The sequence below is a fragment of the Salmo salar genome, chromosome ssa16 (assembly GCF_905237065.1).
Source record: "Salmo salar chromosome ssa16, Ssal_v3.1, whole genome shotgun sequence".
In the NCBI taxonomy this organism is placed as follows: Eukaryota; Metazoa; Chordata; class Actinopteri; order Salmoniformes; family Salmonidae; genus Salmo; species Salmo salar.
Window position 1 is genome coordinate 43375309 of NC_059457.1, and position 27323 is coordinate 43402631.

Sequence of the window (27323 nt, forward strand, 5' to 3'; positions counted from 1 at the left end):
AGGCATGTTTTTATAAATATATATATTATTAGTATTATTATTCCTAAGTCTATAATGGTGACGTTCTGTATGATCCGAGAGGAAAGCTTCACAGCAGACCACCCTTTGTTATTCTTTATAGACACAAGACCAACTCCATCCTCTTTCTCAGCACGTTTTGCTCTCCTCTGTAGAATAAGTGTAGAGAGAAACTGAATCCACTAAGCCATATAAAAAATATGTATTGGGGGATTGAAGAGTGCTATTATCCTTGTCTGTTAAAAATAAGTCTACAATCATAATAAAAAATGTTGGGTGATTTGAATAAATTCACAATAAGATAAGTTATTTCCATTTTGGTAGAGTGATAAAAACTTTATTGGTGGAATAGTGTGAATTGGAGTTGATGATCATTGATTAGTGCCTGGCCTGTGTCTATAAATTCCTGTCTGTCAAGTGAAATGATTGAGATGGTGGTTGCTTGTAGAGAATAAAGACATGTTTTGTAAAACTCCGGTCTAGTCTAAATTTTGCATAGTTGACGTTCCACTCTAAACGGAGCGTTATATTGACATTGAAAACATTATTTGTTTTAAACTTACAGGCCTAAGTAAGCACACTTGATAGCTGGAATATACAGAGTAATATGAACATATTCAATCAAGCAAACACACTATAATAACGTAACAGGCCATCATCTGGCAAATTCCATATCAATAACATAATTTCACTTATAGTACATCTTTCACAATACATGAAAGTCATTGTACATCCTGTTGTGTTCTAATCAATGCACTATGTTTTCAGATAGTCCCGATATCATCTCTGTTCCCATCAGATGATTTTGCTGATGGTGAGGCCCAGCAGCAATTGGTGTCTTGCTGAAAATGTGTTGCATCAGTTTAGTATTTCATGCAATAGGCCTAAGTGTATCCTCAGTATGTCAGTGTACAACCTCTTCCAAGAGGTCTGGACTTCTAAAGCATGGGCAGTAGTGAGCTTTCCCTGTAACAGAATAAAATGTGTATATATATATATATTTTAACCTTTATTTAACTAGGCAAGTCAGTTAAGAACAAATTCTTAATTACAATGACGGCCTACCTCGGCCAAACCCGGACGACACTGGGCCAATTGTGCTCCACCATACGGGACTCCTAATCACGGCAGGATTTGATACAGCCTGGATTTAAACCAGGGACTGTAGTAACACCTCTTACACTGAGATGCAGTGCCTTAGACTGCTGCGACACTCGGGAGCCCAACAGAAGGGTCGCAAGTTGGTGCAGTTCGCTCACTTTCCCTTCAATTAATACACTGGCAGCAATGGTGGGATAATCCTCCTCTAGTCTCTCATTCTAATGCCTTTGATGGACGTATGAGGTGTGGAACTTAATGGCACAGATTGCCCTGAAAAGAGAAACATCGCTGGTTCAAACACTGTTCTAATTACTACACAAGTATACTACACTGAAACTCGGATATACACTTATTATAATTATTTTTTAGCCTAAGTCTATGTTGAGTAGGCTATGCTTATGCTGAACACAGCTCTACTGGTATGAAACACTGTCCCTGTAGCCATACTGGGCTCAAACTTGTGATCCTTTACTTCACAACACAAGTGACCACCCTCCTTGACAACGCATCAACAGATTGCCCTGATTTACTTTTATTTTATTTGTGGTTTGTATGATTTTTTGTCTTCTTCCTCATATCGAAACTGTTTTGGTCATATTTTTTCCATCCCACTCAGTAGGTGGCGGCATACACATTACATTTGTGCATGCCAGAGAAGAAGAAGAATTTCATATATTTCGTTTCCTCACAACAGACACATCTACTGAGAAACAGATACGCAACGCTTGCAGGTTCAACTGAATTCAGCTCGGTCAGAGATAAAATCTCCAAGCAATCTGCTCTCTACCGTTTTGCATTATATAGGCTCCTTTAAGTAAGTAAGTAACTAAGTAAATTATGTTCTTCTTTGAACACTATCTGATTTTATGATGACAGTCATTGGCTCTAAATACTTGAAAGTTATGATAAATTATTGAACATGTTATTACATTGACAGCATGTCTTTCGGTGGCTTCAGGCAACCTGTTAAGATAGGCCTAACTGAGATTTCTGCACCAGTTTTTGGTTGGGGGACACCTTTCTCATTATTGCTGTTAGTAATAACAACGTGATGTGGAGGTATGGCTACGTGAGACTACGTCTGGTGTAATCAAAATGAATTGAAAATGACCCATGTGTATCCAGTCGCAGGGAGACCCTGATGGAGTCTATCAGTTCCTATAAGCCTGGTTCTGAGGCTTTGTCTGAGGCTCGGGTTCTGCTGCTGGGGCCTGTCGGAGTCGGCAAGTCCAGCATCATCAGCTCTGTTCAGTCAGTCTTCACAGGAAGATTCACTAAATGTTTTGGGCATATTGTTCGATCCCGCTCAGTAGGTGGCGGCATGCACATGCACGGGCCATGGTTGGCTCTTCCTCTGCCAGCTTCACCAAAAAGGTAGAGGTAAAAAAACATAGAAAGTATTCGAGTTTGTGAAAATCTGGGAGTTTTGGGGCTTACATGCAAAATAATTACATGCAAAATAAAGATACTTGACTGGTTGAAAAGATTTAGTTAAGTTGCAAAAACTATTATTGGTAATCACTCCATATTTTAAACCACATAGTATATCCTCACACATTCAGTCCCTTCGGAAAGAATTCAGATCCCTTAACTTTTCCACATTTTGTTACGTTACAGTCTTGTTCTAAAATGGATACAATTGTTTTTTCCCCCCTCATCAATCTACACACAATATCCCAATAATCACAAAGGAAAAACAGGTTTTTAGACATTTTTGCCAAGTTATTAAACAAAAGAAACTGAAATATCACATTTACCTAAGTATTCAGACCATTTACTCTGTACTTTGTTGAAGCACCTTTGGCAGCAATTACAGGCTTGAGTCTTCTTGGGTATGACGCTACAAGCTTGGCACACCTGTATTTGGGGAGTTTCTCCCAATCTTCTCTGCAGATCCTCTTAAGCTCTGGTAGGTTGGATGGGGAACGTTGCTGCACAACTTTTTTTCAGGCCACTCTAGAGATATTCGATCAGGTTCAAGTCTGGGCTCTGGCTGGGCCACTCAAGGACATTCAGAAACTTGTCCTGAAGCCACTCCTGCATTGTCTTGGCTGTGTGCTTAGGGTCGTTGTCCTGTTGGAAGGTGAACCTTTGCCTCAGTCTGAGGTCCTTAGCAGGTTTTCATCAAGGATTTCGCTGTACTTTTCTCGATTCATTTTTGCCTCTGATCCTGTCTCGTCTCCCAGTCCCTGCCGCTGAAAAACATCCCCACAGCGTGATGCTGCCACCCCCATACTTCACCATAGGGATGGTGCAAGGTTTCATCCAGACGTGACGCTTGGCATTCAGGCCAAAGAGTTCAATCATGGTTTCATCAGACCAGAGAATATTGCTTCTCATTGCCTGAAAGTATTTTGGTGACTTTTGGCAAACTCCAAGCTGGCTGTCATGTGCCTTTTACTGAGGAGCTGCTTCCGTCTGGCCACTCTACCATAAAGGCCTGATTGGTGGAGTGATACAGAGATGGTTGTACGTCTGGAAGGTTCTCCCATCTCCACAGAGGAACTCTGGAGCTCTGTCAAAGTGAGCATTGGGTTCTTGGTCACCTCCCTGACCAAGGCCCTTTTCCCCCGATTTCTCAGTTTGGCCAGGCAGCCAGATCTAGGAAAAGTCTTGGGTGTTCCAAACTTATTCCATTTAAGAGTGATGGAGGCCACTGTGTTCTTGGGGATCTTCAATGCTGCAGAAATGTTTTGGTACACTTCCCCAGATCTGTGCCTCGACACAATCCTGTCTCGGAGCTCTAAGGACAATTCCTTGGTTTTGGCTCTGACATGCACAGTCAAATGTTATATAGACAGGTGTGTCTTTCCAAATCATGTCCAATCAATTGAATTTACCACAGGTGGACTCCAATCAAGTTGTAGAAACATCTCAAGGATGAATAATGGAAACAGGATGCACCTGAGCTCAATTTTCAAGTCTCATAACAAATGGTCTGAATATGTATGTAAATAAGATATTTCTGGCTTTTATTTTTTTATAGATTTGCAAACATTTCTAAAAACTTGTTTTCACTTTGTCATTATGGGGTATCGTGTGTAAATTATTGAGGATTTTTTTTATTTAATACATTTTAGAATAAGGCTGTAACATAACAAAATGTGGAAAAGGTCAAGGGGTCTGAATACTTTCCGAAGGCACTGTGTAATTCTGTCTGTGTCCTCTATCTCAGCTCCAGTTGTTCAACATCCGTGGGCGGAGTCCAGAGCAGCCTACTGCGCTGGTCCTGTGTGATGTCATGGGTCTGGGAGATGGGGAGACCACTGGACTAACCCTCCATGACACTCTGGCTATCATCAAAGGCCATGCACCCGAGGGACACAAGGTACGTGAGGGAGAACGGACACAGGTGCCACCGGTGTGTGTAAGACAGAGTGCAAGTATTGGGAGTCGAGTTTCATATATTTCAGAGTTGAGCAACAGGGGCCACAGTGTGTGCCAGCTTTTGTTCCAGTTTAGCTCTGACACACCTGATTCAACTAATCACAGTCTGCAATTTAGACCACTAATATGATTCAGGGGAGATAGTGCTGGGTTGGAACATACGCATGCAGGCAGCCTCACAGGATAGGAGTTGCTCACCCCTGATATAAATGTCTCTGTTTAGTAGAGAATATTCCAATACTCTCTCAGCTGGTTGGTTTGAACAACCAAGCTAATGTTCTCATTCATCCTCTACAGTTCAGTCCTGAGCAGCCTGTGAGATCGGAGACATCAGTGACATGGGTGAGCATAGGAGGAAGTGTTTTAGCAACAGCAGTAATGGTTGTAGGAACTGTGGTCATTTCTGTCAGTTGACAGTGTGTGAAACAAATGTGTTTTGTAGGTGTGCATCAAGTGGCATTGCTGACATACGTGGACAAGGTGTGTCAGGATACCGCCTGTGACATCATCCAGATGTACAAAAGCCAGGTTGTTCAGCAGACATTACTCTCAATAATTTCCCTTATTGATGTGTTAGTCAACAATTGGAACATCTGAAATGTAAGCACCCTGTATGTAGGTCTACTGTGAGCATCCTTGACTGACTTGTGTCTGGGTGTGTGTGTTTGGTTTTACTATCTTGGTGGGGAAAAAATAAGAAACCTGCACACTGCTCTTGCTAGTATCACTGCTCTTTATTAAGCTTCACGTATCGGCCTCAAGGCCTTCGTCAGAGCTTTTGTGAGTTTTTGTAACTTGCACCCTTATGTAGACATTGCTCCACCCACATCCGTTCAGTGCATCGAATGGGGTTGGAGTCGAGGGAAAATAAGCAAGTGTTACGAAATATAAGTATTCTAATAAAGTGTGTACATAAAATGTATTAAACACGTCTGTAAATCCATAATGAGGACATCGACCTATCAAGTAAGCTTTCATAAATCATTGGGTACAGAGCAAGAACAAACGGAGAGTAATCTGAAGTGGAGGCATTAATTGATGTTCACACGTACAACATAACAATAATGGCATTTCATCATTAAGACCTTTTGGGAATAATGTCTGGAGGGACCAGAAGTCCTCACAAGGATAGTAAAACAATGAACATTTGGACATGTGGGGACATTTTGCTGGTCCCCACAATGAAAAAGTATATTTTAGGCTTAGGGGTTAGGTTTGGGTTAGAATTAGGTTTAGGTTTGGGTGTAGGGTTAGGATTATGAGTTTAGGGTTAAGGTTAGGGTAAGGCTTAGGGTTTGGGAAAATAGGACATAGAAATGGGGATCAATTGGTTGGTCCCCACAAGGATAGTAAAACAAATGTTTGTGTGTGTGTGTGTGTGTATGTGTGTGTGTGTGTAGATGACCAAGGCTGGGGCTCTGCTTGGCATGTCCACCTGCAACATCGTCCCAGTGAAGAACTACTCGTCTGAGCTGGATGTTGCTGAGAACACAGACATATATATTTATTTACAAACAAATATTTGGGAGATTGGAAATGATGCAGACAATTACATTGATGGAAGCTTCAATCTATCTATAATATTAAAGCTGATCTACCCCCCCAAAATAAACATAATAAAGAGAAAACATCCTTCTGCTCAGTGCTGTGCACCACATCCTGCAATATGTGGATCTGCACTTCCAGAACAATGCAGCAACAGAGCCTAAACCAGTGCTCACCAACCTTTTCAGTCAAGAGTCAAAATGCAAACCAAGATAAAGTGTCTTTAACAAGGCTGTGAAATTCTGTGTAATAGAAATATGCATTACATATCCTTATCATGATTTTTTAAACTTGTTTTCACTATTGTTAACATGTTAATTAACTTATTGAGTCTCAATGCAACTGTTTATGTTATATGTTTTGTGTTCTACTTGTGGCCCTGGTTGTCCTGAAAAGAAAATGGTAAACACTTCAATGCAAGGCTAAATATGAGGACAGAGCAAGCAGATGAATGAAAGTAGTGAATTTCAGCTTGTTTTGCTGCGGTAAGCTTGCTTACAATGAATAATCATTCACAGAAGTCTTGCTTTGAGTAAAATTTATGTGTAAGAGCCATTTTGGCCTGTGTACATGTTGCCTGTCTAGGGATGTTTTAACCTGTTTTGTATAATAGGGGCACTTTCACATGGGGTTATGGGTCACTGACCACATGTGGATATATGTACAAAGTGGCCAAGGAAGTGTTAGCTTAGCACAGGTGAGGGGCATGTTCAACAGAGGCAGGGCCAACTTGTCTTGGATGAACAGGAGGAGGTGGGCTCTTCCTGTCTACAGTGGCCCATAATGCCACAGATTCCCCCAGTACTGCTGCTCATTCCGTGCACCAGTTCTGGAGTTCTATGTCACCGGCCTCTAGGCGGCACTGAACTGTCTCATTACGCACACCTGATTCTAATTCCCCTGATTAGTAATTATCAAATGTGCCCTCTGTTCACCATTGTCTTGTCAGTTATTGTTCCCATATCCGTTGGTCTTGTGAGTACCTGTGCTTGTTGTTTCGGCTTTCGTGCTGCGTGTATTGTGTACACGTTATTACGGGTCTCGTCCCGTGTAGTACTGTGCAATTGTTATTACGGGTCTTGTCCCGTGCATTGTTTACGGGTCTCGTGCTGTGTATTGTTATTACGGGTCTTGTCCCGTGCATTGTTTACGGGTCTCGTGCTGTGTATTGTTATTACGGGTCTTGTGTATTTATTAGGGGTTTAACCTCGCTCCTTTGTTTGGGTTGCATCCATGTGTTTTGGTATACGTGTTTGTTTTGGGCTTCATCTCTGTGCCTTTCAAGGCATGTTCTATTTTTGGGTGGAGTATTAAAACCCCCTATTACATATTCCTGCGCCTGTCTCCAATCAATCATTTATACATGTGACACATAAGGCCTTTATGGAGGTTATCAAGGAGGGGACTGAGGCAGCGGCTGCCACCGCTGGCATGGTGCCATTCTGTATGATCCGAGTGGAACGCTTCACGGCAGACCACACCTTCCTCTCCTTTATAGACACATCCTGTTCCCCGGCAGGTTTTCCTCGCTGTAGAATAAGTGTAGAGAGAAACTGAATCCACTGAGTCAAATAAATAAGACTACGTTTATTTTCTCTTTGGACAGTATCATTGTAAAGGGTGCGTACTGGCGGCAGAGAAGTCAGGCGCAGGAGAGCAAAAACTGTGTTCCAACGGAGCAGTTTAATAATAAAAACCACCGTAAAATAGAACAAACAATCAATGGGTAACAAAACCCATCACACACCAGCATACGTGCACAAGCACTGTCACGCCCTGACCATAGAGAGCCCTTGGAGCCCTTGGCTCTCTATGGTATAGTAGGTCAGGGCCTGTTCTATGCTGTTTATTTCTATGTTGGTGTGCTTGGTATGGTTCCCAAACTGAGGCATCTGTTTAGCGTTGTCTCTGATTGGGGATCATATTTAGGCAGCCATTTCCCCACTGTGTTTTGTGGGATCTTGTTTTTGAGTTAGTGCATGTTGCACCTCTTATGTCACGGTTCGTTGATTGTTTACTTGTTTCTTTTGTTTGCAAGTTCGCACTAAATAAAGATGTGGAACTCTACACACGCAAAGCCTTGGTCCGCTCATTACGGCGATCGTGACAAGCACTTACAATAAACAATTTGGGACCAGGACATGGGAGGAACAGAGGGTTAAATACACAACATGTAATGATGGAATTGAAACCAGGTGTTTGGGAAGACAAGACAAAACAAAGGGAAAATGAAAAGTAGATCAATGATGGCTAGAAGACCGGTGACGCCGACCGCTGAACGCTGCCCGAACAAGGAGAGGCACCGACTAACAGTACCCCTCCCGCCCTTGACGCGCGGCTCCAGCTGTGCGCCGACACCGGCCTCGCGGACGACCCGGAGGGCGAGGCGCAGGGCGATCCGGATGGAGACGGTGGAACTCCCGCAGCAGTGAAGGGTCCAACACGTCCTCCAGCGGAACCCAGCATCTCTCCTCCAGACCATACCCCTTCCAGTCCACGAGGTACTGAAGGCCCCTCGCCCGATGCATCGAATCCAGTATGGAACGAACGGAGTACGCCGGGGACCCCTCGATGTCCAGAGGGGGCGGAGGAACCTTCCACACCTCAGACTCCTGGAGCGGGCCAGCCACCACCGGCCTGTGAGAGACACATGGAACGAGGGGTTAATACGGTAATCAGGGGGAAGCTGTAACCTGTAACTCACCTTGTTTAGTCTCCTCAGGACTTTAAATGGCCCAACAAACCGCGGACCCAGCTTCCGGCAGGGCAGGCGGAGGGGCAGGTTTCGGGTCGAGAGCCAGACCCGGTCCCCCGGTACAAACACCGGGGCCACAATAAGGTGACGGTCTGCTGCAACTTTCTGGCGCAGCACGGCGCGCTGAAGGTGAACATGGGCGGCGTCCCATGTTTCCTCCGCGTGCCGGAACCAGTTGTCCACCGCAGGAGCCTCGGTCTGACTCTGATGCCAAGGAGCCAAAACCGGCTGATACCCCAATACACACTGGAAGGGGGAGAGGTTAGTGGAGGAGTGGCGGAGCGAGTTCTTGGCCATCTCTGCCCAGGGCACGAACGCTACGCCCTCCCCCGGCCGGTCCTGGCAATAGGACCTCAGAAACCTACCCACATCCTGGTTAACTCTCTCCACCTGCCCGTTACTCTCGTGGTGAAAACCCAAGGTAAAGCTGATCGAGACCCCCAGACATTCCATGAATGCCCTCCAGACCCTCGAAGTGAACTGGGGACCCCGATCAGACACTATATCCTCAGGCACCCCAGAGTGCCGGAAGATGTGCATAAACAAGGCTTCCGCAGTCTGTTGGGCCGTAGGGAGACCGGGCAGAGGAAGGAGACGGCAGGACTTAGAGAAACGATCCACAACAACCAGGATCATAGTATTTCTCTGTGATGGGGGAAGATCGGTCAGGAAATCGATCGACAGGTGTGACCATGGCCGTTGTGGAATGGGTAAAGGGTGTAGCTTACCCCTGGGCAGGTGCCTTGGAGCCTTACACTGGGCGCACACCAAGCAGGAGGAAACATAAACCCTCACGTCTTTAGCTAAAGTGGGCCACCCGTACTTCCCAGTCAGACAGCGCACCGTCCGACCGATGCCTGGATGACCAGAGGAGGGTGATGTGTGGGCCCAATAGATCAACCGGTCATGAACAGCAGACGGGACATACAGGTGGTACTGAAAGCCGTCTTCCACTCGTCTCCCGTTCGGATACGCACCAGGTTGTAAGCGCTCCTTAGATCTAGTTTTGTGAAGAAGCATGCCCCATGCATTGACTCAATCGCTGTGGCTATGAGCGGTAGCGGGTAACTATACCTCACAGTGATCTGGTTCAGACCTCGATAGTCAATACACGGGTGCAGACCTCCCTCCTTCTTCACAAAAAAACCTTGAGGAGGCGGGTAAAGTGGAAGACCGAATGTACCCCTGACGCAGGGATTCGGAGACATATGTTTCCATAGCCTCCGTCTCCGCCTGTGAGAGGGGATACACATGACTCCTGGGAAGTACAGCGTCTACCAGGAGATTTATCGCACAATCGCCCCGTCGATGAGGTTGTAATTGAGTCGCCTTCTTTTTGGAGAATGCGAGAGTCAAATTGGCATATTCAGGGGGACCATAGTAGCACCAACGGAAACCCCTAAACACCTCCCCGAGCACTCTCGCGACCACCCCATGAGAGCCCTCTGTTGCCAAGAAACAGTGGGGTCATGACAAGCTAACCAGGGTAGGCCTAGCACCACGTGAAATGCAGGAGAGTCAATAAGGAAGAGACTAATTCTCTCCTTGTGACCCCCCTGCGTCAACATGCCCAGAGGAGCGGTGGCCTCCCTAATCAACCCTGACCCTAATGGTTGACTTTCTAAGTCGTGAACGGGGAAGGGCACAGCCACGGGACCAATGGGGATCCCTAAACTATGAGCGAACGATCTATCTATAAAATTCCCAGCCTCGCCTGAATCGACGAGCGCCTTATGCGGGGAAAACTCAGGAAAAGTGACATACAAAAACATATGTGCAACAGGGGGCTCTGGCTGAGAATAGTGCCTGGGGTGACGCCAGAGCGCCCTGCCTGCTGCCTCGATACCCAGAGGAACCAACCCGGCACCAACCGTCATTGTGACCTCTGCGGCCACAGATGGTGCACGAGCTGGAACCCCCTCCGGTCTCCCTGCGCACCGCCCCTCCCAGCTCCATCGGTATTGGAGAGGGGGTGCGGGGGGATGGAACCAACAGACTCCGATCTGAACATCCCCGGGTAGCCAGCAGGTTATCGAGCCGGATGGACAGGTCCACCAGCTGGTCGAATGTGAGGGTGGTGTCTCTGCAGGCCAACTCCCGACGGACGTCCTTGCGCAGACTGCAGCGATAATGGTCGATCAGGGCCCTGTCGTTCCATCCCGCTCCGGCAGCCAGGGTCCGAAACTCCAGGGTGAAATCCTGGGCGCTCCTCGTCCTCTGCCTCAGATGGAAGAGGCGTTCACCCGCTGCTCTACCCTCAGGCGGGTGGTCGAAGACTGCCCGGAAGTGGCGGGTGAACTCCTCAAACTGGTCCAACGCCGCATCTCCCTCTCTCCACATGGCGTTGGCCCACTCCAGGGCTTTCCCGGTGAGGCACGAGACAAGGGCGGACACCCTCTCACGGCCCGAAGGAGCCGGGTGGACGGTTGCCAGGTATAGGTCTAGCTGCAACAGGAACCCCTGGCAGTTCGCAGCCGTCCCATCGTATTCCTGGGGAAGGGAGAGACGAATCCCACTGAGACCAGGAGAAGGAGGGGCACGTAATGGAGACCCCCGGTTGTGCTGGTGGAGACGCTGGTAGAACTCCCTGTCTCTCCCAGCGGTCCATTGTCTGGACAATGCGGTCCATGAAGGTGCCAAGATGGTGGAGCATTGCTGTGTGCTCCCGGACGCGCTCCTCCACCCCTATAATCGGGGTACCTGCTCCTGCTGACTCCATATATTTGGTCTGGAATTCTGTCAAGGGTGCGTACTGGCGGCAGAGAAGTCAGGCACAGGAGAGCAAAAAGGAGAGCAAAAACTGTGTTCCAACAGAGCAGTTTAACTTCTATGGGCTAGATGGGACGTTAGCGTCCCACTCTATTCAACAGCCAGTGGAATCACGTGGCGCGAAATGCCAAATACCTCAAAAATGCAATAATTTCAATATTTCAAACATACAACTATTTTACAACATTTGAAAGATAAGGCTCTCGTTAATCTAACCACATCGTCCGATTTCAAAAAGGCTTTACAGCTAGACACAAATAACCACACAGCCATTTTTCAAGCAAGCATATATGTCACAAAAACCCAAAACACAGCTAAATGCAGCACTAACCTTTGATGATCTTCATCAGATGACACTCCTAGGACATTATGTTATACAATACATGCATGTTTTGTTCAATCAAGTTCATATTTATATCAAAAAACAGCTTTTTACATTAGCATGTGATGTTCAGAACTAGCATTCCCACCCAAAACTTCCGGTGAGTTTACTAAATTACTCATCATAAACGTTGACAAAATACATAACAATTATTTTAAGAATTATAGATGCAGAACTCCTTTATGCAATCGCTGTGTCAGATTTTAAAATCGCTTTTCGGCGAAAGGACATTTTGCAATAATCTGAGTACATAGCTCAGCCATCACGGCTAGCTAATTTGACACCCGCCAAATTCGGGGCAACCTAAACTCAGAATTACTATTAGAAAAATTGGATTACCTTTGCTGTTCTTCGTCAAAATGCACTCCCAGGACTGCTACTTCCACAACAAATGTTGTTTTTGTTCCAAATAATCCATAGTTATGTGCAAATAACCCCGTTTTATTCGTGCGTTCAGGTCACTATCCAAAGGGTAACGCGCGAGCGCATTTCGAGACAAAAAATTTCAAAATGTTCCATTACCGTACTTAGAAGCATGTCAAACGCTGTTTAAAATCCATTTTTATGGTATTTTTCTCGTAAAATAGCGATAATATTCCAACCGGACAATACTGTATTCATTCAAAGAGGAAAAGAAAAAATGACGAGGTCTCGTGACCGCGCATTTCCATTCCCTTTGTCCTCAGGCAGACCACTGATAAACTGAGTTACTATACTTTGCCCAGAGATATGAGACGCCCCAATCCGCTTTCTGGCGGCTTTAGAGAGCCAATGGAAGCCTTAGAAAGTGCAGCATAACCCCACGGATACTGTAGTTTTGATAGACAAGCAAAAGGAGAACTACAAAATCGCAGACAGGCCACTTCCTACTTGGAATCTTCTCAGGTTTTTGCCTGCCATATGAGTTCTGTTATACTCACAGACACCATTCTAACAGTTGTAGAAACCTTAGAGTGTTTTCTATCCAAATCTACTAATTATATGCATATTCTCGTTTCTGGGCAAGAGTCGTAACCAGTTTAAATCGGGTGAAAATACTGCCCCCTAGCCCAGACAGGTTAATAATAAAAACCACCGTAAAATAGAACAAACGAACAATGGGTAACAAAACCCATCACACACCAGCATACGTGCACAAGCACTTACAATAAACAATTCCGGACAAGGACATGGGGGGAACAGAGGGTTAAATACACAACATGTAGTGATGGAATTGAAACCAGGTGTGTGGGAAGACAAGACAAAACAAATGGAAAATGAAATGTAGATCGATGATGGCTAGAAGACCGGCAACGCCGCCCGAACAAGGAGAGGTATCGACTTCGGCGGAAGTCGTGACAATCATTGTGTATGATCATGGTTCTCCCTTACACTGTTATTTATGGATTTAAGAGCGTTAGATAGCTATTATCTCTATCTGTTAAAAAAGTAGCATACAATCCTAATAAAAAATATTGTGTGATTTGTTTACGTTCACAATCAGATAACACTTTATTTCCATTTTGGTAAAGTGATAGAAACTTTATTGGCATTGACTTGTTTTAAACTTACAAGCTATCACACTTTATAAAATATACAGAGTAATATATAAGAAAGTATTTCCTCAAGCAAGCACACTATATAATGTAACTGGGCATCATCTAGCAAACAGAATTTCAATTATAGTGCGTATTTCACAATACATGAAAATCATTGTACATTCTGTTGTTTTTTAATCAATGCATTATGTTGTCAGATGAGTCCCGATATGTTCATCTCTGTTTATATCAAATAAGTTTGCTGATGGTGAGGCCCAGCAGCAGAGGGACTAGGCTCAGTCGGATTGACCAGGCTGTGGCTGTTACACGGGCTGTAGTTACAGTAACAGGGGCTGTGGTTACAGTTACAGGGGCTGTGGTTACAGTTGCAGGAGCTGTCTTACAGGTGAAATTCACAGCCGTGATTGCACTCATGATAATCACTGAGGGCAGCAGTTGATTCACTGAAGGCAGCAGTTGATTCACTGAGGGCAGCAGTTGATTCACTGAGGGCAGCAGTTGATCAATAGAGTTGCACATGTTGGAAGTTGTACAGCCCTTGAGATTCACCGTAGTAATATTGGTAGAGCCAAGTGTTACTGTCAAAGATAGAAACATGTAGTTATCCCAACATTTAGATCTCTTGTAAAACAACTAAAAGCTCAACAATAATAGCTGATTTGTATGAAGAGCAGAAGATTATCTAGAGATGAAGAAATGTGATGAGGTTTTGTATCTTGAAAATAAACAAAGACAACTCACCACTGCCGCTAAAGCACTGGTCTTCCACACCCAGGCAGGCCACAGTGCTGTTACACACCGTGTCTTGGAAGCTGCTGCAGGAGGGACATTGTCTTCCATTAGCCAGCGAATTGGGGGCTGTAGGAAGAGAACAGAGATGGATATTTGTGTATACAGTATGTATTCCACATTCAGTGGTCATATACACTGAGTATACAAAACATACAGTAGATTGACCAGGTGAATCCAGGTGAAAGCTATGATCCCTTTTTGATGTCACTAGTTAAATCCACTTCAGTCATTGTAGATGAAAGGGAGGAGACAGGTTAAATAATTATTTTTAAGCCTTGAGACAGTTTAGACATGGATTGTGTACACTGAGCATACCAAACATTGGGAACACCTTCCTAATATTGAGTTGCATCCCCCTCAAGGCTTAAAAATCCTTATTTAACCTGTCTCCTGAGATACAGAGCCAAAGGTACAGTGGTGAGATACAATGACTGTAAGGTTAAAGTGCAGACTGTCAGCTTTAAGGTAAGGGTATTTTAATCCATGTCACATTAATCGTTTAGAAAGAACAGCACTTTTTGCACATACTGTAGTCCCCCTCATTTTAGGGGACCAAAAGTATTGGGACAAATTCACTTATGTGTATCAAAGTTGTCAAAAGTTTAGTATTTGGTCCCATATTCCTAGCAATCAATGATTACATCAGGCTTGTGACTACAAACTTTTTGGATGCATTTGCATTATTCATGATTCATTCAGGACTATTCGTAATCATGGTAGCGTCCACATTCAAATAGAAGTGTTTACAAACATTCTATTTTTATTTACAATAAGTGACTCCAAAATGACACAATACATGATTCACTATTAATTTCCATTCGGCACAAAATAAAATGAAACGCAACCAAAACAAACAGCAAATGCATCTAACAAGTTCGTAGAGTCACAAGCTTGATGTAATCATTGTGTGCTAGGAATATGGGACCAAATACTAAACTTTTGACAACTTTGATACTTTTGGTCCCCCAAAAAGTGCTGTAATTTCAAAATGAAAATACCCTAAAATTAAAGATGACAGTCTGCACTTTAACCTCATAGTTAAAAACAACAAAGAATGTGTCACTGTTCCAACACTTTTGGAGCTCACTGTATATTTATTCAAACTATGACAACTGAAATCCGGACATCAAATACATTGTTGAAAGGCCCAGTACAGTCAAAAACGTGATTTTCCTGAATTTTATATATCTTTCCACACTATGAGGTTGGCATAATAATATGAAATTGTGAAAATTATGATAATGACCTACTAATGTAAGAGCTGTTTGAAAAGACCACTTGAAATTTCAGCCTGTTTTGTGAAGCTACTTTTGTTTCTTTTTGACCATTTTAAATGAAAACAATCACAGTAAGATACTTAATTGTTACCCAGAAATGATTTGATATTGAAATAAAAACGGCTGCATTTGACCTTTAAAAAACACAATCCTAATTTAGGTAAAAGACAGTTCTCTTACCAGGCTGAGTTTGATTGTTGCACCCATCGGTGTTACAGCAGAGCAAGTTAAAGGCAGTGTATGAGAAGCCCTGGTTCACTGACACTGTGGTTCCATTGTTCAGAGGAGATCCGCAGTTGGAGGTTGGTGAACACCCCTTGACTACCGTGGTGACATTGATGAGACCTTCACCAGTAACAGATCCATTACAAAACCAAAGAAAGAGAGAGCAATTTAGAATAGAATGTATTGAAATAGTAGCATAGAGACAGGAGGGTTCAAAACATCCTTCATGAGGAAGCTAATGGCATCATTTAATTGGTCTTGAAGCTTTATCGTGAAGTGGATAACAAACTCTAAACACACCTTTTGCCCTTAGGTTTGCAGTGAGACATGTTTTGTTGGAAATGGCTGGACAGTTGACTAAAGATGAGTTTGTACATTCTTCACCAATGCATTTGAAACACTGCAGCATCTCAACTGAAAAACAAGAAAATAAACAAAAATACATACACATTAAATAAGACAATTGAGTAATATACTGTACAAGCAATTTAGCTATGTTGAAATATTAACATAGACATTTGGGAGTGATGCAGTCCAAAAAAACTGTATGCCCATCTCAGTGTGAGGTCAGAGGTGTTACCTGAGCAGAAGAGAGTGCAGATGAGAGAGAGAGTCAGGATAAGCTTCATTATGGAAAGAAAGACAGGGAGGTGAACAGCAGTGGTACGCTGGTCTGGTAGACAGGCAGATGAACAGCAGTGGTATCTGGGCTGGGAGACAGGTCCTTCCTTATAAACCCATCATCCAAGGTAGGGCAGGATGTGGTAATGTCAGCAATGTTACTGCATTTCATGTTTAACAAGTTTCCCCACTCATGTGCCTTGGGAACATAAGTTATTTTGCTAACATAAGTGATTATGATCCATAACATGATGCTACCACCACAATACTTGAAAACAGAGACGATTAACAACATCGCATCCTCTCCACATTGCTGGCCTGTATGACAAAGAGAAAGAAGGGAGCCTGTGCTAAAAAAAATAAACTCCAAATCATTCATTCTGTTTGCATTAAGGCTGTTAAGTAATACTGCGAAACAACACAGCAAAGACATACACTTTATGGTCTAAATTGAAAAACTTCAGTCTTGTGTCATCTAATACAACAGAACACAGAGTGAAACCCCCTATATTTTCAAGTATTGTGGTGGCAGCACCATGTTATGGGTATGCTTGTCATCGGCAGGGACTGTGTCACGATTGTCGTGTGTGGAGGACCAAGACACAACAGGGAAGTGTATACTCATCTTCTCTTTTTAATATATAAGAAGTAGAAACAAAATAAACACATATACAATTAACAGAAACAACACTAACAGTTCTGTCATGTGACAAGCACAAAACAACTACCCACAATCCACAATACAAACACACCCCTAATTATAGGACCTTCAATCAGAGGCAACGATAGACAGCTGCCTCCAACTGAAGGCCCCAACACCAATTAACTAAACATAGAAATACAAATGACTAGACAGAACATAGAAATAAACTAACATAGAACAATAACCAAAACCCTGTAGTAATAAATCAAATACCCCTCTCTACATGGACACATACACACAACCACCATGAACCACATAAAACAAATACCTCCTGCCACGTCCTGACCAAACTAAACACTAACAAATAACACCTTTACAGGTCAGAACGTGACAGACTGGAAAGTTTGTCAGGATAAAAGTATATAGGAAAGGAGCAAAGCCCAGGTAAAAAGATAGAGGCGGGTTTTCCTCTGTCTTCTGATAACCTAACCCTGGAATAGAGTTGTATTTCTTTAGCGGGACAATAATTGCACAAAATCTAATTCTAAAGAAACACCTGAATACCTTTCCAAGAGTTGTTGAGTGTTTCTGTTCGCTCCAGTCCCTGTCCTAAATTAAATTTGCTTGAAAATCAGAGACAAGGTTTGAATGTTGCTGTCTATCAAAGATTTCCAACCAAATTTACTGAGCTTGGTAGAATATTATTCAAAATTATTCACATCTTTAATGACTGCAAATGGTGCTTTAACCAAGTATTAATTAACTCTGGGGTGTGAAAACATAGTCAATCAAAACATGTTCTTTTTTATTTTTTCTTAATTTGGATTATTATTTTTTTAAATCTTCCACTTTGAAAATGTAGAGTAGGTTGTGTAGATTGGGATGGGAAAATTCCAATGTATTCCTTTTTAGATAGAATTTTAAGGCATCTAAATGTAAAGACCATTCACTAGTTACTGTATATCTGCTGCACTCCAAATTAATATGTGGGTTTGAGTTCAGTGCAGTTTCTCTCCTGAATTCATTACATTCTACTTATTTTTTGCGATAGTTTTCATCAAGAAAAATAGACAAACTATGCTGCATTACACTTCAATAATAATACAAATACTTCTGATCACTTATGGTTTGAGTACAATTGAAAGTGAAAATGAAGTACATTTTGTTTGACATTTTCTGCTGTCAATTTGGCTCTGATCCCAAATCTGTGACTTTGTCACTCCGAAATATGTTACAAGAAAAGAAAACTTATGGTTTCTTCATTTCAGCTAAATTGAAAGTGAAAATGAGAGGGGCACTCTCACATGGGCTTAGGGGTCACGTGTAGCTGACTAGGAAGTGTCAGCACAGGTGAGAGGAGATTGAGTCTGATGGTAGGAACAGTATACAAACACTCTAACACTTACAGATGCATTTCTTAACGTTGCATGACAATTATGTTTTATAACTACAATAAAGGGGGACATCATCAAGTCAAAAATCTAGATCTGGAAAGCCAATTTTTTTATTACTTTTATTACCTTTATTTAACCAGGTAGGCTAGTTGAGAACATGTTCTCATTTACAACTGCGACCTGGCCAAGATAAAACACAGCAGTCGACACATACAGCAACACAGAGTTACACGTGGAATAAACAAACATAGTCAATAATACAGTAGAAAAAGAAAAGTCTATATACAGTGAGTGCAAATGAGGCAAGATAAGGGCGGTAAGGCAATAAATAGGCCATGGTGGCGAAGTAATTACAATATAGCAATTAAACACTGGAATAGTAGATGTGCAGAAGATGAACGTGCAAGTAGAAATACTGGGGTGCAAAGGAGCAAGATAAATAAATAAATAAATAAATAAATACAGTATGGGGATGAGGTAGTTGGATAGGCTGTTTACAGATGGGCTATGTACAGGTGCAGTGATCTGTGAGCTTCTCTGACAGCTGGTGCTTAAAGCTAATGAGGGAGATATGAGTCTTCAGCTTCAGTTATTTTTGCAGTTCTTTCCAGTCATTGGCAGCAGAGAACTGGAAGGGAAGGTGGCCAAAGGAGGAATTGGCTTTAGGGGTGGCCAGTGAGATATACCTGCTGGAGCGCGTGCTACAGGTGGGTGCTGCTATGGTGACCAGTGAGTTGAGATAAGGCGGGGCTTTACCTAGCAGAGACTTGTAGATGACCTGGAGCCAGTGGGTTTTGGCGACGAGTATGAAGCGAGGGCCAGCCGACGAGAGCATACAGGTAGCAGTTGTGGGTAGTATATGGGGCTTTGGTGAAAAATGGATGGCACTGTGATAAACTGCATCCAATTTGTTGAGTAGAGTGTTGGAGGCTATTTTGTAAATGACATCGTCGAAGTCGAGGATTGATAGGATGGTCAGTTTTACGAGGGTGTATTTCGCAACATGAGTGAAGGATGCTTTGTTGAGAAATAGGAAGCCGATTCTAGATTCATTTTGGCAGAAAGCGTAAATTCTTGTTACTCTAACTGCACTGTCCAATTTACAGTAGCTATTACAGTGAAATAATACCATGCTATTGTTTGAGGAGAGTGCACAGTTATGAACTTAAATGTTTTAATAAACCAATTAGGCACATTTGGGCAGTCTTGATACAACATTTTGAACAGAAATGCAATGGATCAGTCTAAAACTTTGCACATACACTGCTGCCATCTAGTGACCAACATCTAAATTGTGCCTTGGCTGGAATAATACATTATGGTATTTCTCTTGCATTTCAAAGATGATCGTTTCTTTGTATTATCTTTTACCAGATCTAATGTGTTATAGTCTCCTACATTCATTTCATTCATTTGAAATGGTATCAAGAATATGCATATCCTTGCTTCAGATCCTGAGCTACATGCAGCTAGATTTGGGTATGTCATTTTAGGCAAAAATTGAAAATAAGGGGTGGATCCTTAAGAGGTTTTAAGATTTTCTGGGCTAACAATAAGAAATAGTACATAAAAAAACTAAATACTGCAAAGTTTCCTAAGGACTAGAAGCGAGGCGGCCTTATGTCGACGCCATCTTGCAAATCGGCACCATTTTGCCCCTTTCAAATCCTCGTCATTCACATGAAGAAAAGACAGAAATACGGGGGCAGAGATCAGGGCACCTTGTGAGAATTTGTCAGCAAGTGAGTAACCTACCTTTATCATCCATTCTATTGGCCAATATACAATGACTGTAACTGGATGATCTCCATTCAAGTCTATCATGCTAATGGAACATTAAAAACGGTAATATCTTATGTTTCACAGAGTTGTGGCTGAATGACGACACAGATAACGTACATTTGGCTGGGTTTTCCGTGCATCGGCAGGACAGAACAGCTACGTCTGTTAAGATGAGGGGTGGGGGTGTGTGTCTATTTGTCAATAACAAGCAGCTGGTGTGCGATGTCTAATATTAAGGATGTCTTGAGGTTTGCTCGCCTGAGGTAGAGTACCTCACGATATGCTGTAGACCACACTATCAACTATCTATATATTTTTGGAAGCCTTCTATTTACCACCACAAACCGATGCTGGCACTAAGACCGCACTCAACGAGCTGTGTAACGGCATGAGCAAAGAAGAAAATAAATCCAGAAGTGGCGCTTCTAGTAGCCGGGGACTTTAATGCAATGAAATTGAAATCCATTTTACCTCATTTCTACTAGCATGTCACATGCAACTAGAGGGGAAAAAACTCTAGACCACCTTTAATCTACACACAGAGACGCAAAGCTCTCCCTCGCCCTCCATTTGGCAAATCTGACCACAATTCTATCCTGCTGATTCCTGTTTACAAGCAAAAACTAAAGCAGGAAGTACCAGTGACTTGCTCAATACGGAAGTGGTCAGATAATGCGAATGCTACGCTACCAGATTGTTTTGCTAGCAAAGACTGGAATATGTTCCAGGATTTATCCGTTGGCATTTAGGAGTATACCACCTCAGTCACCGGCTTCATCAATAAGTGCATCAATGAAGTCGTCCCCACAGTGAGTGTACATACATATCCCAACCAAAAGCCATGGATTACATGCAACATCCGCACTGCGCTAAAGGATAGAGCTGTCGCTTTCAAAGAGCGGGACACTAATCCGGACGCTTATAAGAAATCCCGCTATGCCCTCAGATGAACTATCAAACAGGCAAAGCGTCAATACAGGACCGAGATTGAATCCTACTACACCGGCTCCGATGTACGTACTACAAAGGGAAACTCAGCCATGAGTTGCACAATGACGCCAGCCTACCAGACGAGCCAAATTACTTTTATGCTTGCTTCGAGGCAAGCAACACTGAAGCATGGGTGAGAGCATCAGCTGTTCTGGACGACTGTGTGATCACGCTCTCCGTAGCCGATTTGAGCAAGACCTTTCAACAGATCAACATTCAAGGCCGCAGGGCCAGACAGATTACTAGGATGTGTACTTAGAGCATGCGTGGACCAAGTGGCAAGTGTCTTCAATTACATTTTCAACCTCTCCCTGACCAAGTCTGTAATACCTACATGTTTCAATCAGACCACCATAGTCCCTGTGCCCAATAAAGCGAAGGTAACCTGCTTAAATGACTACTGCCTTGTAGCACTAACGTTGGTAGCCATGAAGTGCTTTGAAAGGCTGGTCATGGCTCACATCAACACCATCATCCTGGATACCCTAGACCCACTCCAATTCACATACCACCCCAACAGATCCACAGATGACTTGATCTCAATCGCACTCCCCACTGCCCTTTCCCACCTGGATAAAAGGAACACCTATGTGAGAATGCTGTTCATTGACTACAGCTCAGCGTTCAACACCATAGTGCCCTCAAAGCTCATCACTAAGCTAAGGACCCTGGAACTAAACACATTCCTCTGCAACTGGATCCTGGATGTCCTGACAGGCCGCCCCCAGGTGGACAGGGTATGCAACAACACATCTGACATGCTGATCCTTAACACAGTGCCCCTCAGGGGAGCGTGCTCAGTCCCCTCCTTTACTCCCTGTTCACCCATGACTCAAACACCATCATTCAATTTGCTGACGACACAACAGTGGTAGGCCTGATCATCGACAACAATGAGACAGTTTATAGGTAGGAGGTCAGAGACCTGGCAGTGTGGTCTCAGGACAACAACCTCTCTCTCAACGTGAGCAAGACAAAGGAGCAGATCATGGACTACAGGAAAAGGAGGGCCGAACATGCCCCTATTCACATCGGCCTTGGCTGTAGTGGAGCGGGTCCAGAGTTTCAAGTTCCTTGGTGTTCACATCACCAACAAACTATCATGGGGCAAACACACCAAGACAGTCATGAAGAGGGCACGACAACACCTATTCCCCCTTAGGAGACTGAAAGGATTTGTCATGGGTCCCCAGATCCTCAAAATGTTCTACTGCAGCACCATCAAGCATCCTGACTGGTTGCATCTCTGCCTGGTATGGCAACTGCTCGACATCCGACCGTAAGGCGCTACAGAGGGTAGTGCATATGACCCAGTACATCACTGGGGCCAAGCTTCCTGCCATCCAGGACTTATATACTAGGTGGTGTCAGAGGAAGGCCCAACAAAATTGTCAAAGTCTCCAGTCATCCAATTCATAGACCGTTCTCTCTCTGCTACCGCATGGCAAGCTCCTTAACAGCTTCTACTGCCAAGCCAAAAGACTGCTGAACAATTAATCAAATGTCCACCAGAACTATTTACATTGACACCCCTTTGTTTTTACACTGCTGCTACTCACTGTTTATTATCTATGCAGTCACTTTACCCTTACCTAGATGTACAAATTACCTCAACTAACCTACACCCCCACGCATTGACTCGGTAACGGTACCCCCTGTATATAGCCTCATTATTGTTATTTTGTGTTACTTTTTATTTAATTTTTTTCTTTAGTTAACTGCATTAACTGCATTGTTGGTTAAGTGCTTGTAAGTAATTATTTCATAGATTCATAGTAATTATTTCATTATTTCAAGTAATTATCTTCATAGGAAGATGGAAAGAACAAAGGTGTCCTGTTCCAGCTACACCCTGTCACACTGCTCAACATGTGAGGCCATTCTAAAGCAGCAACCAGAAGCACCCTCCCCCATAATCGAAAAACATTCCCTTTAAGTGAGATTTTTTTTTTTAACCATTCCTCTCCCTTACTGAACGGTTTGTCCTGTCTGAACTAGTTTTATTTGTCTTGCCTGTTGCATTTGGTGTAAATGACGTAAATGTAAATTACGTAAATGTGTATTTGATTTGATGTTCAGTGGGTGCTTTGCATCATACTAAAGACACCACCACTCTATACTAGTTTATCCTATATAGTCAGGTCTTGGCCAGTCTCCTCAGAATATACCCCAGCTGAAGAGACACATTTTACCATTATTGCTTGTCAAAGTATAGGCCACTAAACACAGGCAAGACATGTCAGCAGAAAGTTGAACTTCAGGTAGTACTGGACCATCAAGAACAGTAAATGAAGAAGTCAGGACAAGTACAGAGGGGAACAATGAGACACTGTGCTCCAAAAACACAAATGTTCAAGCATATTCATTCCATTCCATGACTGTTCCATTCCATTCCACATTCCAACTGTCGTGGAATGGAATGAACATGCTTGAATATTTGTGTTTTTGGAGTACAGTGTCTCATTGTTCCCCTCTGTACTTGTCCTGACAGTTAAGTTCATGTTTTAAGTATCCCTATATTTCTGTTATTAGGGTGCTATCACTCTGTTATTAGTGTGCCTGCGCAGGAGTCTCGTTGTTGATGAACCTGGCCTGTGTGCAATGGCAACCATGTATTGTGCTAATACGGTTGAGTAAACGTTGTTAAACTGGAACCTTGTTGTTGTGTCATTTTGAATTAACATTGGTAGCAGAGGATGGCTAATCACTACAATGTGCCACCTCGCTTCGACGAGAAGAGGTCGTATGAAAGTTGGAAAAATTTACTTGAAATCTGGACACGGGTTACTAATCTGGACAAGAAAAAGCAAGCACTTGCGGTGATATTATCGCTCGAAGGAAGAGCAAGAGATAAAGCACTGGAAATATCCATTGAGGATTTGAGAAAGGATGATGGTATGGGAACTTTGATTAGAGCATTGGATTCTGTGTTTCTTAAAGAAGAGAAAGACAGTGCCTACGAGGCATATTCAAACTTTGACAGTGCTACTAGAGGCATTTCAGTTGCAATGATGGACTACATAATTGATTTAGAACAAAGGTACAATAGGATGCGCAAGTACGAGATGGTTCTCCCGGATGCAGTGTTAGCTTTCAAGTTGCTAGATACTGCTTGTCTGAATGGTAGGGAGAAACAGTTGGCTTTGCAGGGAACAGAGATGTCAAGGGACATTCACATCCGACTTCTGCCTGAAGCTAAGAGCGAAGGAACACTGTGGAAACAAAAAAAGTGTGTATATGGCCTGGCAGATACATCACTCTACTGGTACAACAAAGTAAAAGCAACAATGCTGAGTACAGGTGGAAAAATGTCACAAGTGGATCCTGCAGTCTTCTATTGGCTTGATCAAGACTGTAATATGACTGTAATGTGACTGGAGTACTTGCCTGTCATGTTGATGAGTTCATCTGGGGTGGCTCACAGACCTTTGCTACTACTGTGATTCCACACCGCAAAACTGGTTTCCAGGTCGTCCACAAAGGAGCAGCTTGCTGACTGTCTGACAAAAAAGGTAGCATCCGGTCTTATGCTCCTAAAGGCACTCAGTAATGGAAAGTGGCAGCTTAATAGAAATAAAAACTTGGTCACACAACCCATTTGTAATGGGTAACTTAAATAATACTTTGGACATTTAATTATGTTGTTGATGATATATTTGTCTTTAAGAAAAGTGAGAGATTGTTAAGTTCATGTTTGAAGTATCCCTATATTTCTGTTATTACGGTGCTATCACTCTGTTATTAGTGTGCCTGCGCAGGAATCTCGTTCTTGATGAACCTGGCCAATGGCAACAATGTATTGTGCTAATACGGTTGAGTAAATGTTGTTAAACTGGAACCTTGTCGTTGTGTCGTTTTCAATTAATATTGACCTTTTCCGTTACGGTTCTTGATGGCCCAATACTACCTGAAGTTCAACTTTCTGCTACCATGTCTTGCCTGTGTTCTATACTATGGTGGTCTATACTATGACAAATAATAAGGGTAACATTTCACGCTACAACTGAGGAGCTTTAACTTCTCTTAGAGACTGACTATGTCCCTTATAGGACAAGTAACACATAACATAGGTCTTACTGTGTGACTCCCTGTACCCACCCAAGAGAAGGAACACAACTAGCACTCTGCTGAGTCTCTATTTAATTTTGGGGCCTCACCACCTCTTTCAAATGAAGTCGCTCTGGAAGAAACGAGAGCCATTGCTGAAAAGCAAACAACACCATCTCCCAACGTGTAACTCATATCTCCTATATGAAAACAGGAATTAAATATAATAAAAATCAAACATGTATAACAATGCTATAACGTGTCAGAAGTCCAGTTCAGATTGTGACACAGAGAGAAGAAAGCCTCTGCTAAAGGGATCCAAAAGAGTTGTTTTGGTCCAGGATGACATTTAATTGGATCTTTATCGATAGACTGTGACATTAAAATATTTTAAAATGACAAGAGGAAGGTAAAAAAAAGTTTCACTTTCTATATTGCTCTTGAACATTCTTTTCTATATTCTACTAATGAATAGACTGCTCACAGGTTTACATTAGGCTCATATTTGTGTGATTACAAGATACCTTGTAAACATAAGACAATAACCAACAAGATTCTAATTAATAATTACAATCATCATGTTAATTACAATGATAACGCAACAGCGGCCACAGCGTGTGCCAGCTTTCGTTCCAGTTTAGCTCTAACACACCTGATTCAACTAATCACAGTCTGCAATTTAGACCACTAATATGATTCAGGGGAGATAGTGCTGGGTTGGAACATACGCATGCAGGCAGCCTCACAGGATAGGAGTTGCTCACCCCTGATATAAATGTCTCTGTTTAGTAGAGAATATTCCAATACTCTCTCAGCTGGTTGGTTTGAACAACCAAGCTAATGTTCTCATTCATCCTCTACAGTTCAGTCCTGAGCAGCCTGTGAGATCAGAGACTGTGGGCTATGTGAAGAAGCCGTCCCTTAAAGACAAGGTCCACTGTGTCGTCTTTGTGGTGGATGCTTCTAAAGTGTCCAGCTACACCAAAGGCCTGGGCACCACCTTCCAACAGCTCCGAGAACACATCAGTGACCTGGGTGAGCAATACAGGAAGCTTTTTCGCAATGGCAGTAATGGTTGTAGGAACTGTGGTCAATTCTGTCAGTTGCCAGTGTGTGAAACAAATGTGCTTTGTAGGTGTGCATCAAGTCGCACTTGATGTGGTGTGTCAGGAAACCGCCCGTGACATCAACCAGGTGTACAACAGTCGGATCGTTCAGCAGACGGTACTCTCAATAATACCCCTTATTGACATGTTAGTCAGCTATTGGAACATCAGCTATAGGAACATCAGCTATTGGAACATCAGCTATAGGAACATCAGCTATTGGAACATCAGCTATTGGAACATCAGCTATTGGAACATCAGCTATAGGAACATCAGCTATAGGAACATCAGCTATTGGAACATCAGCTATTGGAACATCAGCTATTGGAACATCAGCTATTGGAACATCAGCTATAGGAACATCAGCTATTGGAACATCTCACATTTAACCACCCTTTTTAATTTTTTATTTGTTTCACCTTTATTTAACCAGGTAGGCCAGTTGAGAACAAGTTCTCATTTACAACTGCGACCTGGCCAAGATAAAGCAAAGCAGTGTGACATTCAACAACAACACAGAGTTACACATGGGATAAACAAAAGTACAGTCAATAACACAATAGAAACATCTATATACATTGTGTGCAAACGGAGTAAGGAGGTAAGGCAATAAATAGGCATATAGTAGCGAAGTAATTACAATTTAGCAAATTAACACTGAAGTGATAGATGTGCAGATGATGATGTGCAAGTAGAAAAACTGGTGTGCAAAAAAGTAAATAAATACAATATGGGGATGAAGTAGTTAGCTGGATGGCCTATTTACAGATGGGCTGTGTACAGCTGCAGCGATCGGTAAGCTGCTCAGATAACTGATGCTTAAAGTTAGTGAGGGAGATGTAAGTCTCCAACTGAAGCGATTTTTGCAATTCGTTCCAGTCATTGGCAGCAGAGAACTGGAAGGAAAGGCAGCCAAATGAGGTGTTGGCTTTAGGGATGACCAGTGAGATA

The 27323-nt window shown here is 42.9% G+C and overlaps 2 protein-coding genes across 2 annotated transcripts; one reads left to right on the forward strand and one right to left on the reverse strand.

The window, feature by feature from the left end:
- Positions 1 to 1968: 1968 nt before the first annotated feature.
- Positions 1969 to 26549, forward strand: LOC123727707 (interferon-induced protein 44-like). The gene is made up of 5 exons (XM_045696671.1): positions 1969 to 2493; positions 4295 to 4447; positions 26130 to 26301; positions 26402 to 26490; positions 26544 to 26549. The coding sequence occupies exons 1-5, from the start codon at positions 2398 to 2400 to the stop codon at positions 26547 to 26549; spliced, it is 516 nt and encodes a 171-aa protein (XP_045552627.1). The 5' UTR covers positions 1969 to 2397.
- Positions 13458 to 16607, reverse strand: LOC106573917 (phospholipase A2 inhibitor and Ly6/PLAUR domain-containing protein). Its single transcript, XM_014149378.2, has 5 exons — positions 16370 to 16607; positions 16090 to 16203; positions 15745 to 15909; positions 14237 to 14353; positions 13458 to 14073 (listed from the first exon to the last, which is right to left on the reverse strand). The coding sequence occupies exons 1-5, from the start codon at positions 16416 to 16418 to the stop codon at positions 13724 to 13726; spliced, it is 795 nt and encodes a 264-aa protein (XP_014004853.1). The 5' UTR covers positions 16419 to 16607; the 3' UTR covers positions 13458 to 13723.
- Positions 26550 to 27323: the final 774 nt, after the last annotated feature.